Source organism: Desmodus rotundus, chromosome 4 (genome assembly GCF_022682495.2).
Source record: "Desmodus rotundus isolate HL8 chromosome 4, HLdesRot8A.1, whole genome shotgun sequence".
In the NCBI taxonomy this organism is placed as follows: Eukaryota; Metazoa; Chordata; class Mammalia; order Chiroptera; family Phyllostomidae; genus Desmodus; species Desmodus rotundus.
In genome coordinates, this window is record NC_071390.1 from 31,816,983 (window position 1) to 31,834,391 (window position 17,409).

The 17,409-nt window shown below is 40.7% G+C and overlaps 1 protein-coding gene across 1 annotated transcript; it reads left to right on the forward strand.

The window, feature by feature from the left end:
• Nucleotides 1-824: 824 nt before the first annotated feature.
• KLLN (killin, p53 regulated DNA replication inhibitor) lies at nt 825-1,612 on the forward strand. The gene is given in 3 exon segments (XM_024563429.3): nt 825-950; nt 952-1,287; nt 1,289-1,612. Coding segments are annotated over 3 exon segments (786 nt in total).
• The last annotated feature ends 15,797 nt before the right edge of the window (nt 1,613-17,409 follow it).

The window sequence follows — 17,409 nt, forward strand, 5'->3', positions numbered from 1 at the left end:
CCGCGCAGGGCTCGCTCGGGCTTGTTCTGAGACGCTGGCCAGTAGCTAGCTGCACTTGCCGCGGCTGTTTCTGCAGCAACGCAGGGCGGGGAGGACGAGCTAAGCCTCGGCCTGTGCCCAGAAACGCAGCCGGATGCAGGGTAGCCTGTTGCGGGGTGCTAATGGGGAAAGCTGAGGTGGGTGCATTGAGTGGTGTTACTGACGCGGGTCTGAGGCTACCTGTGCACAGGTACAAAAGACCAGGTGACCGCGCTGGTCAGTGTAAAGGGAAATGCAGGTACGGTCCCTACAGCGAGGACATCCCGCCCCCTGCACCGTTCCTAAGTTTCCCTGGTCAAGGCCTGCAACCTCACTCTTTTACACCGCTTTCGGATCACAGTCGTTCGCAGGGATTTACTGCAGCAACCTTTGCCACGAAATTTCACCTCCCCCCCATTCTCACCCCCGTGTCCTCAAGGTGTCAGTCCTAGCACAAAGAACACCCCCCTATTGTGTCTCTAGTGTGTATCACTTCATCCGGCCCCCATTCACCGCCCCACCTCCCGCTTCCCCGGCAACTCGGCCCTTTTGCCCTAAAAATGAAAGTCGAGCAAGCTGAGTGTGAGAACTGCGTTCCCGCATTTCTCGGACCCAAAAGACAACTAAGTGGACTGAAAGCGGACCCGCCCCCCCCCCCCCCCCCCCGCGGTGGAGGCAACCCGCAGCCCCCGTATTGCCCCCTGGAGGAACAAGCGTTTTCCCCACTTTGAGGATCTGATTCGGTTCACCGCGTCGAACTCGAGCTCGGACCTCCGAGGCTATATCTCCCCGCCCCTTTGGGGCTGATGAGAAAACACGGACGGGTGGATCGCCCTCGGGCCAGGTTCCGCGCTCCCGTAACAGGGCAGTACACGATGAAGGCCGGGGTTGCTGGGCCCGAATGTGAAGTACGCGACGGTAGGAAGCTGCAACCCCTTCGAGTGGGCGGGGCCGAAGAGACCTAGGAGGGTTCAAAGGAGGTGGAGGGATACACGGGCCACAGTCGGAACTACTTTCAGGAGGAGGTCACGTGTGTTCCTAGTTGGGGAACTTTCCAAATTCCCACTCGCCTATGATAGCTGGAGAGGCGGGCGGTTTCCTTCCTTCGCCCGGGGTGCTCTTACCTGGTGCAGGCAGCGGGACCCCAGAGCCTTCCAGTTGACGGCGGAAACACTAGTTCAGAAGAGGCACCCACCAGAGCGCTGTAGGGGCTGACGCCTGGGGAGCTGCTTATACAAGCACCCACATCCAAGCACGTGCCCCCACCTTTCCGCACCGTTGGCTGCCGCCGCTGCTTCTTGCAGACCTAGGAACGAGAGCTCCCAAGCTGGTCCCACCCTTCCCCTGCTACCCACAGAGCAAGCCAAATGGCCGAGACTTGAGACTCCTACCTCTGGATTATCTAACACTGCTTATTCCAAACCGTAGGAGAAGAGGCTGTGCCATGGAGGTGTGTGTCTTCCTCACTAGTGCCCTGCCCCTTAGGGCGAAACTTTCTGGTGCTGTGCTCTCGGGGCAACAAGGTATCTCTTGCCGCAGCCCGCTGCTTGAATACACCGATGTTGCAACAAACTTAAAGTCACTAAGTCACTAACCCTGAGCTGGTGAGCTCGCCCCACCTACTGTAAACTTGGCCAAGTGACTTATCTGGTCCGAGAACCTAATCAATGGCCGTCAGCCCAGAACAAACCTGTCAAGTCTGCTTACAGCCCCATTAGTTGACCCATCCCTGTGAGGCAGCTGGTTTAGAAATGCTGAGAACTGGAGCACATTTACCTGGACATTGATCAGCTACAAAGCGAGTTATACACCTTCTGCTGGGAGAAAATAGGCATCAATCAACACCAATCTAGGAATTTCTTTCTTTTCTTTCCTCTGGGAAGTAAGACTCAAGGAGACGATTGGAGTCCCAAAGTAATCTGTGTTGAGACCTAGGCTGAGAGGCACTGGGTCGGTTTAGGCACTGGAAGAATAGAGATTAATTTGCATGAGTATTGCAGTAATTGGGAGTAGTTGCCTAGGAAGGTCTAAAGAAGACTTATTTTGTATATGAAGAAGGTTGTATATGAGCGCATCATAATTGTAGGCAACCCCTGAAGACTAGAAACCCCAGGAGACCCAGCTTAGAAGCCACAGGCCATTACCTAACTGCAAGACTACTAATTAAACCAGGGATAGTTATATGTTCTTAGCGATCTCTTATGCTCCATAAATCTTGCATTTATATTCAACACTCTTTTAAGATAGATCTACACGAGTTAGCATCCTGCTGAAACTTCAGTATTGGTATTTCCTAGAAGCTGATTTTGCCCACGGTCCTGGTCAGCCTGGGGGAGACAGGGGCCAATGTGGAAAGGGCAATGAAGAGCAACCTGGGAAGAGTAGGAGAAAAACCTGCTCCTACTTTGATTTCCAAAGATGAAAGTTCTGTCCACACAGCCTAGTGGGAGCTAGAGATTTCTTTGTTCTACAAATAACAAAGGACAAAGAGTCGCTGATTTCTAGGTGTTTCACTAGATTGCACGGTAAGAACCTGAGCTGTGCTGGGTTGAATATCATCTACTGCTTGACGTGGGCAAGGCAAAGTGAAGATGAAATTAAAAGAGGGGAAGTAGATTGGGGAGGGGTAAAATGTCCCATGTTTGTTTCTCGGGTTGCTGAGCTTGTCCCAGGGTCCCTGAAGGCTACCCTATGTGAGAATTACTCTTACAGCATCTGAGAAGTTCTGAAAGCCACTCCTGGGAAAAACATGTGTTCGTTCATTTCTGCCCTGCTGGAGTTAGGCATGAGGAGAGAGGATTCTTTTCAATTCCCATGACACAGAGTTATTGTGGAGCAGAGAGTATGCATCACCAGCACTAAAGTGTGGGAATACGGGACTGGCCCACAAGCACTTTCATCAGCTAAAGGGAGAAAATGGGAAACGGTTTTGCTGCTACTCTAAACATTAGGTCCCTGTACTTTTCTCTAGTGATGAAGGAAAGGATCACCAATATTGGCAGATATTTGGCCAGCCTGACAGCAGTATCAGGCAGTTATTAGAACTTGCTGAATAAAAACCTCCTCCCCTCCCCACTGTTAAGCAGATTCCTGAAGGAAATACTGATGTATCCTTTTTTGATTTTGTTTTTCTTCACTTTTTTCTTCTACCCAAGAAATCTCCTTACCTAGGTGGTAGAGCTGAAACCTCTAAATAGCTGACTCTACCTAATGTATAGAAAGTTTTTTAAAATAATTTTAAAAATTCAATGGCAAATATTCGCTTGACAGTACAGATAACACAATACATACTGGTTTCCAAACACTTCAGTTTTTTACCCGTTGGGATTCAGAACACCCTAGGGAGAAACAGAAGCTTGTAACAAAAGGAGAATTATATAAAGCTTTAGGGAGACTATATAGAATAATCAGTGAACATGACAAACGAGCTGTAATTATAGTTTCTAACAACGAATTCCAAAACTGTATTGTTAGTACATGCAAAGAACATCCAGAGAAAATATCTTTGGATACATGAAATGACCGGCAACTTGACGTGGATGATATAAATACTTGATCTGATCTTGGTAGGTCCTGCTACAAACATGTCTTTGGTTAAACACTGCATGCTGTAGTGCCTTTCTCACCACTCACACACTGAACCTTTCAGACAGAGACATAAATCAGTGGCTTTAATTTTAAAGCCGTCTTCTTTATTTGTATTGTTTAACCACTGCTTTCGATGTAATGCAGAATAGAAAAATATAATAGTTATGGGTTTGAATCTGAACCATCCCATTCTTCCAATGGTCCAAAGGCTTTCCCCTTACTTCATTTATCTTTATTATAAATATTGCTGTTCTTTTAAATAAAGATATTTTCCCAAGGCATTTCAGCAGAAAGCTCTGGGATGGATTATACAAGTGACCCTGTCCTAAAAGAGAAGTTTCCATGATTGTCTATAAACTCCATCACCTAAACCCTCCTGGAGCTATTTCAGATGGCCTTATGTTTTCGTTTCCATCTCAGTAGAGAGGTATGCTCTATGAAATTATCACTCTGAGAAATAAAGATTGGGCTGGATACTCCTGGGAGGACCTCAGAGTAGATCAGGCATTCACTGTGCCTAAGCGGCACTCAGAAGTTGTGATTTGGACCAGAGAGTGATGAAAAGGGAAGACTTAACATGGCAAGACAGCTTTGACTGTTTTCGTCGCCAGTCTAACGCTGGCTGTTGGGTATTCTACTTTGGTCCCCTTAATATTAATTCTAACTCTAGTTCTATGGAACACATATTCTGCATGTTAGCTCTTCCAATAATAGAAAATATAATAATTTTTATATACCAGCAGGTATTGGGGCATTTACCAGCCACCTTACTGGGTAGCCCTCATTTGTCTAGGTATAGGAGGCACATTGAGAAGAAGTCAAGTTTGACCCTTGCCTCACCCCTATCTTTTCCTTCAGAACATCCTGCTGGCTTCTGAGACATCACTTTTTCTGATAACAAAGAATACCTTTTTCAAAGAGTAAGTGCAATGGGATAAACTCAATTTAAAGTATCTTTTTTTGTCTGTCTTCTTGATGGTGTGTGGTCTTTATTCATTCATTTAATGATTCCACCAACAAATATTTGGGTGTCTATTATGTGCCAGTACTGTGCTAAGCTCTGTAGATAGAGTGATAATATGGCATATACTATTGGGAACCTATCTGCATGGAATGGCAAATGTAGCCCAGCCCTATTGGAAAGCCCATAGGCACGTGGTGGCACGCAGGACACCAAACCCACGGATCAGTTCTCCTGAGGGAAACCAGGCCTGCATTATACCTATGCTGCTTTGAGGCTTGCTCTTGCTAAAACTCCCTCACCCTGAGTTGAAGCAGCAAGTGCTTACTGCATATCTTTAAAGTAACTTCCTGAAGTCTGTGCTAATTCTCCCAAGGACTGAAGTGTAACCAGACCAACTACTCATGGTTCTCTTGCATTTGCAACATTTTTTCCTTGTTAATCTGTAGGAAGTAATTAGTAACATCCTTTCCTTTGTTATGTGTAAAAAGAAATTACCTAAAGCAAACCTAAGCATAGTGAATGAGAACCTTCTCTGATGTATGCTATTAGAAAGCCAATAAAAGCCTGTCAAGGCAAGGGTTGAGGTGCTCTCCCCTTGAGAGTGGCTGTGAGGTCCCATTTTCTCCACAGGACTTCGATAGTCCATATGAATTTGTCTCATCTCATCCACAACACCACGGACACTGCTGGCCAGAGTCCACATCAATATACGGTCCAGCTTTTATGAAATTTAGTCTCCTTGGAGGAAAGTTAAAGCAACAGAAAATACCCTGAAGTTTGATAACTTTCAATTTATTGCTATATAACAAACCACCATAAACTTGATGGCTTAAAAAATATCATTTATTTTTTCAGACTTCAGCAGTTTGGAGAAGGAGAATAGTTCTTCTTCTCCAGGATGTCAGCTGGGGTCAGACATATGGTTGCATTCAGCTGTGAGTTTGTCTGGGGCTGGAAAGCCCAAGATGGCTTTACCCACATGTCTAGCACCTCGGCTTGAGGAGCTGAAATGGCTATGGCCTTCCCTCTCATCCTGTAATTGCTCATCATTTTGAGGTCCAGCCTAAGCTTCTTTTGCACAATGACTGGATCCAAGAAGGAAAAAAACGGAAACTACAAGGTCTCTTGAAGCTGAAGTTTAGAAGTCCCAGAACGTCACTGTTGTTGTATTCTTTTGGCCAAAACAAGTCAGGGGCCATCCAGAAGAAAGAGACTCTGTTTCTTAATGGAAGCAGTGGCTGTAATGGGAGGAATAATTAGCAGTCTTATTTGGAAACACTCTATCATAATCCACTTTGTGGCCACAAAAATTCAGACATATATACCCACACAAAGACATGCAATATATACTTCCTTTCTCCCCCAAAATGATCATTCTGAATGGCATTGGTTCTCAGGTCTAGGATCTGGTAATTTACAGTAGGCCCAGGTGTGGATGAGGCATTTCAGGTGCTGCTCCTCTTCATCTAGAGACCTGTGCACTAAAAGACAAGTTACATACACAATGTACAGGGATAGAATCCCTGCAATAGATGCTCCTGTTCAAAATGGAGAGGGCTGTTGGAAGGCACATAGCAGTCACTAGTCTGCAGCATTCTGAAAGCCAGCCAAACACTGTTATCCTGACTCTGAGGATTTAGTTCTCCAATAGAGCCTGCTTCTTCTGTCCAGAGCAGTTCCCTAATCCAGCATTCTTGGCTCCTGCTCTGGGTATGAGCTATCAGCTCTGAGTTAACCTTCCTTTTCCATAAGAAACTGCCTGCCCTTTACAGTTGAACAACTCCCTCTGGTTCCTTCCCACCCCTAGAACTTTGGGGGCCTAGAGGCTTTTACTTTTCCAATTTGAACTATCTCCTCCTTCTTTAGTCCCAGCTGCTGGTGGGCTTCTCAATACAATTCTCTTTAAAATTTTGTGGGTTTTCTATCACTCTTATTGGAGTTCATTCCTTGCCCACCAAAGCTACATCTTAAATTCTTTCACTTTGAGCCCTGTTGGACCCTGAAGATTCCTTGAAGCTCTTTGGTCTAGATAAGAGGGTCTATAAGGCAATATCTTAACTTTTTTAGAAGTCTTAACATAGAATTCTGATTAGATCTTCACATTGAGGCCACATTTTACAAGCAGGCCCCTGAGGCCATTTCTTACTTTGAGGATCTTACTGGCTAAAGAGACTGCACCTACGAGATAGGGCCCTCGTAGGCCCTGTGTATTTCCTCTACGATCTTCTGGTAAACTAAATAGTTCCTTTCTTATGACATCTCTCTTGTGATACCATCTCACATCACTAAAAGAAGCCAACTGAAAATTTGGCAATTCATCTTGAATTAGGTACATTTTCTACCTTCTATGTTTTACTGCACATAAGTGTTGCCAACCATTTTGCCACTACATAACATCACGTCTTACAGCCTCACTTCCTCCAGTGGTCCAATAGCAATTGCCCCACTTCTTACAGCCTCTATTAAGAGTCTCCTCCCCAGACTAAGAAGGCATATCAACTAAATCCACATGCTGTGGAATCCCATTTGGTCCATGGAACAAAAAAAGAACAGCACTAGAAAAACTGGTGAATTTCATATAACGTCTATACTTCACATTAATTTCCTGCACTTGATAATGAGTCCATGGATATGTAATTTTTTAAAATTAGGCCAGCTGGGTGAATAATATACAACCATTCTGGATCATTCTTCAACTTTTCTGTAAGTCTGAAATTGTTTCAAAATAAAATTTTTAAAAGCTAATTTTTTTAAGAAAAAAAGTTGAGAGTTCCCTCTTCACCCTTCCAACCAATGCCCCATCCCAAAGCCAGTGTCACACGTGTTACATTTTTGTTATGACAGCACCCAGCTTTCAGACATCAATTTCTGTTGTCTGCTGGGTGCCATCTATCACATGGTGGTCATCTGCAACAATGACTCTAACTGTCCCCCTATCAATGACTAATCAAAACATAATTTTCCATGGTCAATTCTGCCTGGACTCTCTGTAAGTTAAGAATCATCACTACCAGCTGACATGACAACTTGATTAGCAACAGAATGTTTTCAGTTTATTACTTATTTTGTTCCTTATCCTGTAATTTCTTCATTTGCTTACTCATCTATTTTACATGTATAATTGCACTGTAGGATTAGCATATGTCACAAAAGGGTTCATAAAAATAGTGAAATAAAACAAAAAAAAGTGAGGCTTGGCTGGGTAGCTCAAATGGTTAGAGCATCATCCCCATATGCCAATGTTGTGGGTTCTATCCCTTGTCACAGCACATACAAGAAATAACCAATGAATGCATAAAAAAGTGGAACAACAAATTGATGTTGTGTGCTCTTGCTCTCTCTCTCCCTTCCTCGCTTTCTCCAAAATCGATAAATAAAAAAAATTTTAAGTGATAATATATATACCAAGCTCTGTCCGGAAAAAGTCCATCCATTGTTAATATACCGAGAATGGTTGCATGGCATCACTGTAATCTGGCAGCCGAAGAGAGTGGACTAGGGTGCACACACGTGAACAATGATGACTTTGCTATGCTAGTCAGTGGGGGCAGTAGACACCCTTGAGTGAGCACATGTGCTGTGTGGCCATAGCATTTAAATCTGAGTAGAGCAACAAATCTGCACCAAATTTTGCATTAAGCTTAAACATTCATTCCTTCACAGAAAGTATTCAGATGATTCAGAAAACCACAGCTATGGGCAGCTGATGATTGGCAGCTTCATCACAACAACACACCCGTTCACATCTTGGGCAGAGTTTTTTGGCAAAACATCAAATCACCCAGGTGACTCAGACCCCATACAGCCCAGATTTGGCACCCTGTGACTTCTGGCTTTTCCCAAAACTAAAATCACCTTTGAAAGGGAAGAGATTTCAGGCCATTGATGAGATTCAGGAAAATATGACAGAGCAGCTGATGGCAATTGGGAAAACTATGTGGGGACTGAGGCATCATTGTCCTATGTACAATGTTTCTGGTTTCTTGTATCTTCTTCAATAAATATCTCTATTTTTCATATTACATGGCTGGATACTTTCTGGACAGACCTCATATGTGTATTTGTTTGCACAAATACATGGAAAATGTCTGGAGGAATAAATAAGAGAGAAGATAGCACTGATTACCTCAGGGTGGGGAGGGGGCACTTCAGAAAGAGAAATTTCTCTTTTATGTATTGCTTTCTGTATGGCTTGAAGGTTTATGATCATTTATGATTTTCTTAAGGTAAAAAACTGATTTCATTCAATAGAACTAATGCCAAAAATAAACAAATGGCAATTATCAAAACAATGTTAAGGAAATCAGGGCAAGAGTCAACTCTAATACCATTTTAAAATAAATGAGCACACTAAGGAACTTCCAGCATTTAAGACTAAAGGCCTGTTTGGTGTCTGCTTCACCATAGAAACGAGTGAGAAAATCTGGCCTAAATGATGGCTGATACAGATGCTGTATAGTAGGCAGGTTGTATCTTACCCTGACTACCCTCTCTCCTTAAGTCAACTATCTCCACTAGTCTATTCTTCACTCTGTACTGTTTAATGACTTTTGTTGCGTAAAGAAAATTTATTCCAGCAATAATCGTATAGAACCACACAGTACCACCGCCATTTAAGTCAGTGGCAGACTACTTTATGATCCAAGAAACTTCCAAGATCCCTTTGTTCATCAATTCCATTTTACAGATGAAGAAACTGAAGGCCAAAGGGTCCTCAGATTACACGACTACCCAGTAATGATCCTGAACTGGAACCTGGGAAATTTCCTGATATCCTGTCAGTGAATAAAGATGGGAAGAAAGCATTGCTTTTATAGTACCTAAACAAGTTAATTAGAGAAAAAAGTTGATTAGAAATGGCTTTTAATGGTATTTTCAAGACTTGGACAGGGGCGATTGGAGGGAACAAGAAGACTGCATAAGTAGAGAAAATAAATAGGGTATGGAATAGGGAAAGATGGTGACAAGTAGGCAATACATTAACTGGTGCACACGCTCTGTCCTTAACTGTCCTGAAATTAGACCGTGAGGACTAGGGCCTTGAAGATCAAAAATAAACACGGATTGCTGCATGTTGCAAATTTGCTTCTCTTACTCAGTTCCTACAATCATCTGGAGAGTATCTTCCAAACGAGGATGTCAAGGAGGCAGCCAGTCCTGGATAAAAGAAAAGGGACCATTACTCTTTTGAAAAGGAGCAAACGCGGAAGCCACTGGGAATAGAGAGGAACACTGCCACCTGCTGAAGAGTTGAAGTCAATAAAAATGGTGCCGTGCATAGATACAGCATCTCCGTCAGGGTTCAAAATCAGTTAATCTATTTGCATTCTGGGCAGGTCAGTGCAGAAAGTTTAATTCTAGAATCCAACAGGCCAATTTGTGCTGGAGAAAAGTTCGTCTGTCTCGGGTAAGAGGGGGGTAGAGGTCCGCATCCCTGCTTCCCTTTCTTCCATGTATAGCTGTGCCTATGGGCTCTGAACTGTTTTCCCTAAACCTAAATCTCAAAATAATGAAATATACTTGGATAAGACAAGATAAAAGTGATATAAGAAGAAAAAGCAATACAAAAACCTTTATTTATGTAATATATACATGTGGTTTAAAATGTCCTGTGGCTTAAAACAACTTTTTCCCAGATTAAAATCTTATTTTTTCTTTTCCTTTTCCCATTTCTTCCTCTTCTATTCATATAAAAATATACAAACATACAAACAAACAAAAAACAATTGCAAGAGAAGGCTGGGAGACTGTTGCTGATCCTTTGTATAAAACCTCAGTCTTTCCCTTCTGCTATGGTCTGAATGTTTGCGTTCCCCTCTGCCCCCAATTCTTATGTTGAAATTTAACCCCCAAGGTGACGGTAGTAGTAGATGGGGCCTTTAGGAGGTGATTAAGTCATCAGGGAAGAGCCTTCCAGAGTGGGATTAGCGCCTCTATAAAAAAGGCTGGTGAAGCTCGCTTTCCCTTCCCCCACTATAGAAGGCCCTCACTAGACACAGAAACTGGTGATACAGGCACCCTGATCTCAGATTTTCACACTGGAAAACTGTGAGAAATAAGTTCCAGTTGTTTATATGCCACCCAGTATGTGGTATTTTGTGATAGCAACAAGAACACACTAAGACATTTTTCTTCCATCCATCTTTCTACTCACCTTTTCCCTGTCTTCTTTCTTGCCATTCTCTTTCTTCCTGTCCTCATTTTCCTCTTCCTCACTTCTATGTTTCAAGAATCTCCTTATTAATATACAAGAAACTGATATGGCTAGGAAACCAGGTGGGAAGGTGACATTTACAAGGCAGCCAAGTTACACAAGTTGTGTGTAACTTGTGTTTCACACAAATTGTGTGAAGCTTCAAGGACCACAATTCACATCACATGTGAAGCTCTTTCATGCTTTTCTATTTTTCAACTACATGAATGTAGTATCTTTAATTTATATTTAATTTTTAAGAACCTATCCTTAGTGGCTCAGTGGTAGACCAATGTTTAATTCCATGGTTCCACTTAGTAATACAATAAATCAGTTCTAGACCCTGCCCACTTACGTTTCTTATTAACAGTGTCTTAGTGTTAATAAAATAGGTTCAAAAGATACTGTCGTTCTGATTTAGGTTTTCTGTCTTTTAGGAACATCAGAAAGAACACCACAGAAAAACCTAACATTGTCAGACCTAGCTCAGGGGAGAATTTTATCTTTTCTAAATACAGTAGATGAAGAGTTCTCTTTTGTGGGTTTTTGCTACTTAATTATATTTCGGTGTTTTTCATTTCTTACAAGATGTACAAGTTTTACATTTCAGGAAACCCTAGAGAAAAAGGATGTCTGTAAACAAAGATCATGGTACTTAAAAATTAATTTGGGAATATGTCAAATCTTTAACATAAATTTCATGCAGCCGAGGAACTGGGAGAAAACTAATGGATACGTACAGTGTACTTTCTAAGGGGTGAAACCCACCTCATCCACCCAACTCTGAGCCATAAGCAGTCTTATCTAAAATTTCTTTTCTGGACATATTATCTTTGTCCTGGCTGCTTCCCAGAGTGCACCCCAGGCCATTTACTAGCTACTACAACTCATGATCCTTTTCCTGTATCACCTGTTGAAGCAAGTAGGAGGAAAGCCTTAATTAAGATGTGACTTATTGTTAATGTGTTCTTATGGATTTGATGTCAGATATTATATTTTATTTTCAGGTCTTTATAATGATTTTTAAAATGACTTGTAACTATAAAATAGGATTGTCTATGTTTCAAATCTTGTTTTCTTTATAATGTTGAGGCATTTGACCTATTCACCAGTTAACTTTTCCTCATTTAAATTTAGCACATTAAAACTTCTCAGGCATTAGAGTAGAATTCTCCTGCATGAGAATGTCCATTACACTATTTTTGAAATGTACGGCCCTTTTCAACTACATCCAGAAATCTGCAAACCAGAAAACTTTTGCCCTAAGAGAAAGCTACCTTAGTATTTTACTTACCGCTGTAGCTTACTTGGCTTCAGTATGCTATCAAAATCTAGGTCCAGCAATACTGACTTCTAGTTCTCTCAAACTGTACAAACTTTTTCTAATAATCTTCTCCACTAGGCATCTGTTCATTTTACAATTAACAGAGGGCATAGGAGGCCTTACAGGCATTCTTACCTCAGGTCACAAAATGCAACCCAAGTACAGTGCTGTCTGGGTTGATGTAGACAAAGGGTGCCCATTAAAGAAAGTCATGAATAAATATATTTCCAGAGGTTGTCACAAAGCAAATTGTAGAAAGAAATTAAGTATCTCATAGAACTCCAGTGGGTTACTACTCACTGGTCACCAGTTATTTAAATAAAGTGACCATGGTCTTTTCCCAAAGTTAGAAAACTGCAATGACTCACGTAGACAGAGATTCAGCGGGGTTTCTCCCAAGTCCTGGAGAGATCAGTGACGCTGTTCAGTGAAAGAGTCGCCCAGCTCAGTAGACTCAACACTAGCAGCTCTTCTACATGGGTATAAGCCTCAGAGTAGTGGTCTTCAAACTAGAGAACTGAGTCACTCAGAGAGTGTTAAGGAAACCGATTCCAGACCTTTAACGTTTATACCTACTCTCTCCTAAGTCTGGTTTACCTGAGAAGCAGTGTAGTTGAGTGGCCCCCAAAGGTCCTAGTCTGCATCTCCCTCTTCTCCCACTTTAAAAGGGAAAGGTGTACCTCTCTCCGTCTGAATGCTTAAACGATGTACTGCCCCAAAGTGTAAAAACCTGCAAGGAGCTAAAGAGACACAATCTGAAATAATGATGTTGGTGTCGAAAAGCTGAGTGATGCTACTGAGTAACAAACTCTTTTGAAAGTTACTGTGTTTGATATTACTAGTTTTCTAGTAAATTGAAGGCAAACCTATTCAAACGGTCCATGATATATCCTTAAAAATAAGTTTAACATTACTAGTTTTCTAATAAATTGAAGGAAAACTCATTCAAATGGTCCACTGACAAATCATTAAAAATAACTTTAACATTACTAGCTTTTTAGTAAACTGAAAGAAGATCTATCTAAATGGTCATTGATAAATCATTAAAAATAAGATCACTGAGTGATGTATAGCATATAATTTGGAAAGCTTTCAAATAAATAAGTGACATCACTAAAACAATTCCTTCCAATCGTTACCTACTTACTTATATAAACAATATTTCCCAGTGTTTACAGTATAAAGTAAAAACTAGAGACCAACTGAGGCTGGACCTATCTCCAAGAAATAAGTGAAATTCATTTATGATATACAAACCAATTTCTTAAAAGCTCCATTGATTTCTTTTTATGTTAAATACTTGTCAATATTTAAAAGTATTTAATTGATCAATTATGAACTAGGAATAATTAATGACAACTCAGTTCAGGAAAATTGAGTTAGGAGTAGTGTGGTCTAAGGAATTTTTCATAATTTAAGTTTCTAAATAAAATCTGTTGCAGGGAAATATGATAGAGTGATTGACAAAAGATATTCATACACAATGTATATTAATTACATTTAGATAATCTGTGGCAGAAGTGGAAAGAAAATTCAGGTCCAAAGAACAAAGGAGTGGCGTAGAATTCATTTCCCACTGCAGGACTAGGGCTTGTTCATGTTGCTAATGTTTTGATGGATAATGGTGAGTTTCAAATCCCTTTGGTATTTATATTCTATTGGGTACATTTAAGAATTCTACTTTTAAATGTTAATGTCTGCATTACAATGAAATTATTTCCTTGATAACTACTTAAATTTAAGCTGAAAATGTTTAATTCTAATTCTAAAATATGTGAGAAGAAAATGTTTTTCTAAATTGTTTGCTAACAAAACGTTTAAATACCAATACTCTAGTTGAACTTTCATACATGTGCATACAAAAACATATGTACAAATATTCACGGCAACATTATTTGGAACAGCAAAAAGTTAGAAAGAACTTATTGTCCATCCATACAGATAAAGAAACTAATTTTTCATAAGATGGAATATTATACACCAGTTTGAAAGGAATAAATTAGATCAATTTGTCAACACGGAAATATCTCTAGATTTACCAGACCCTAGTTAAATCTGATCCTCAGAATTACAGTGGGTTCATCTTTCTCTCATACCCTATCCTCTCACCACAAGGAAACTAGTCCAGGAGGCAGGCAGTTCATAGGCTGTGTGACATCACCCAGACTTTGGCCCTGAAGCAGAGAACTTTGAATGGGTGTGTAATGCGACCATATTACAGTCATGATCACGAACACTCCGTGCTTGTCTGGGGCATTTTAACGACTACCCCAGCTGGGAGTGGAAGGAGATTAAGAAGGTCAAAGGACCAACGAGAAGGAAAAAGATTTCCTTATTTATTTGAAATTCCTACTTGTCTAGAAAGAGGAAGTAAAGTATTTATTTACTTTTATAAGAAGGATGGATAGAGGAAATAGTAATGTAGCAAATATCCAATGCTGAGATAAGCAGAAAGTGAACTCTTAGCAAGAAATTAAGTCTATAATAAAATCAGTGTTCAGGAGTTTATTTCTACAGGAAAGCAAAACCCATAATGTTCAGTAATGACAAGAAGTTTGTTGCCCATATGTATGAATTTCATTTTTCTCTTCCTGTTAGAGAAATCTAGTTAAATATTTGAATACTTTAAAAATTAAATTATGTTTCCTCACTGGCCCCAATATAAAATTAGTGATAACATAAAATGTGGAGAGAGTAAGAGCAACAGTGGTAACTACTGACGTTTATTATCACTACCATTTGTTGATAACACTTAGAAGTGTATAGGATTATTAAAGGGCACATCTGAGGTCTTATGAGGACCCCAGGCATGTTTATACTTTCTCTCCTTGGTCTCTGCAAATACGTCTCCATAAGGACAGCCTGGGGGAGCACTGAGACTCCCATAATGAATAATGAATAATTATTGGTTACATACATACTACTACATGATCTACAGAAATACATCTCATGTATTTCTTACAATTTGACCCTAGACAGCTTCTCTACCACCGGAACTGAAAACATCCCTCTCCTCTAACAGTTGAAGCATTGTCATTTCTGCAATTTCCTACCTTCAGGAATTGTCTCCCTGAGGTCCCCAGTATTCTGCAAGTACTCTCCCAGCAGATCCATCCCATCCGTTTACCAGACATGCCCCCACACGCCCAAACCTCCCTCGTGAAGTAGCCTTCATACAAGTACCTCTACCAGCCTAAGGCCATATTGTCCTGAATGCATTGACCTCGTCTCATTCAAGTACCTCTACCAAAAAGAGAAAGGGAATGTTATCAAATTGATTTTATTCATTGTCCCTCATAATGTATATGTCAAAGGAAGATGCAAGGTGGAAATGCTGGACATAAAACAAAACTGGTTTGCTTTCTGTTGATAAACATTTCCAACTTTTTGCTTCATTTAATACTTTTCTATTACTCCACTCTTCTCTTTGGAGCACAGACTAAAGCATTTCTTGAGGTAGTTTTTCCAAAACATTTCATCTGAGTCACTTTTGCTTCTCTACACACTATCCCCCCACTAGCTTACCCTGAAAGAAAGGTACTTAACTATGTGTATTCAGATCATAAATTCCTAGAGAGCCTATTTAGCATGAAGGCCGAAATCACCATTTCTGGAGCCAGATTGTGTGCTTTCAAACTTTGCTCTGCCACTTACCAGCTGTGAAATCTTTAGCAAGTTATTTCATCTTTCTGTATCCCAGTGTCCCCATCTGTAGAATGGGAATAATATTAGTACCTACCTCATGGAGTTGTTACGAGGATTAAGTGAGGATTATATCACTTAGAACAAGCCTGACACATAGTAAACACTATATCAGTGCTAGCTTGTTATAGTTACTAAATCTTGTTCCATCGTACTTTCCGTGTTGCCATCTCTGACACCTTGCATGTTTTTGACAAATGGTAAGCTTTTAGTAAGTGCTGTGAATGCTGAGGAACTATCAACAAGTGCAAGATAGGAGATGATAGGATGATAAGTATTCTCCTAGTCCTTCTACATGTCCCCAATAAAGAGTACTTTTTGAATAATATTATGTCTTTTATGGATATAATCTCACTGAAACACCAAGGCTTAAGAGTTTAAACAAGCTGCATTAGCCTCTGAGTCCCTCTAGAGTCAAGGCTTGGTAGTGAATCAGTCCAATCACATGGACTTGCCACATGCTTCTCTTAGGTCACATGCCCAACATTGTGACATGAGCAAGTACGCACACAACCTTCTCTTTCCACCTATTCAAAGTTCTCTGTGGGGGCCAGGTTCAGGAGATGTCACCTTCCCCCTGGACTAGATAGCTTCCGGATAATGCCACTTACAAACTAGAAGGATGCTAGTCCCAGCTGAACTCTGCAAATAGGAAACCAGTCGGCTTCCCAAGAACCAGCCTCATTCACAGTTGTCAGAAGGTACAGTAACACCTGAAACCAAAACTTCATCTAGACTCTCTAGTTTAAGCCCAGAACAACTCCTAACTATATCTCATTCTTCGCTGCGGTGAAGCCACTCTCAGTTCCCACTGAAGTCTTGGAGGTAAAACAACAACAACAAAAAACCTTGGTCCTTCTCACAACGCCTAGCAGTTTTTTCACATATCAGATCGACATTCGGTCAAGTATTTATAAACTCAATGACGAAAAGGCTACATGCTTTTTAAAATATATTCTTAAATATATAAAGATAACTTACCGGCTGGATATAATGTGATCCTTAGATAATACCACACATATATTACATTACATTAACATGTCATGTTATATAATCCTTTTCTTTCTACACTTTGTTCTGGGATATTATCTGGAAAGACTTTAATCACAATTTCCATCTTTTGTTTCCCAAAGAAAACATTAACAGATGAAATGTCAGGTACTCCGCGCCCTGAAGGGGAGAGAGAAAGGTCTCTGAGACCCTTTTAATTACAAAGTAAACAGAGTAATGTACATTTTCCTCAGTAGCACCATAAATAACCACAAGTCCTCCAGAATGTGAACTCTTAATTTTAGTTGAAAAAAAGAACTTTTCTTTTTCAAACAAGTTTTGATGGAATTATCATTTTCTAATATTTCTCTTTTAATTTTCTCTAAGATGGAAGTAGCCAAATGACAACTGAGTTTTAGTTTTACAAATTATCCTTATTAACTCTGAAACAATGTGATGCTTTAATAAAACTCTAGTGTGGGGGGAATTATTCATTCTGGAATAAGTAATAACCTTATTATTCTTAAGTGAGCCAAGGAGCATTAGGGCATGTCTTCTGGTCTACAGCGGCAGAGGTAAAGCAGGGCTCTGGGGAGGACATTACAGAAAGGTGGAAGAGAAAAGGGCATG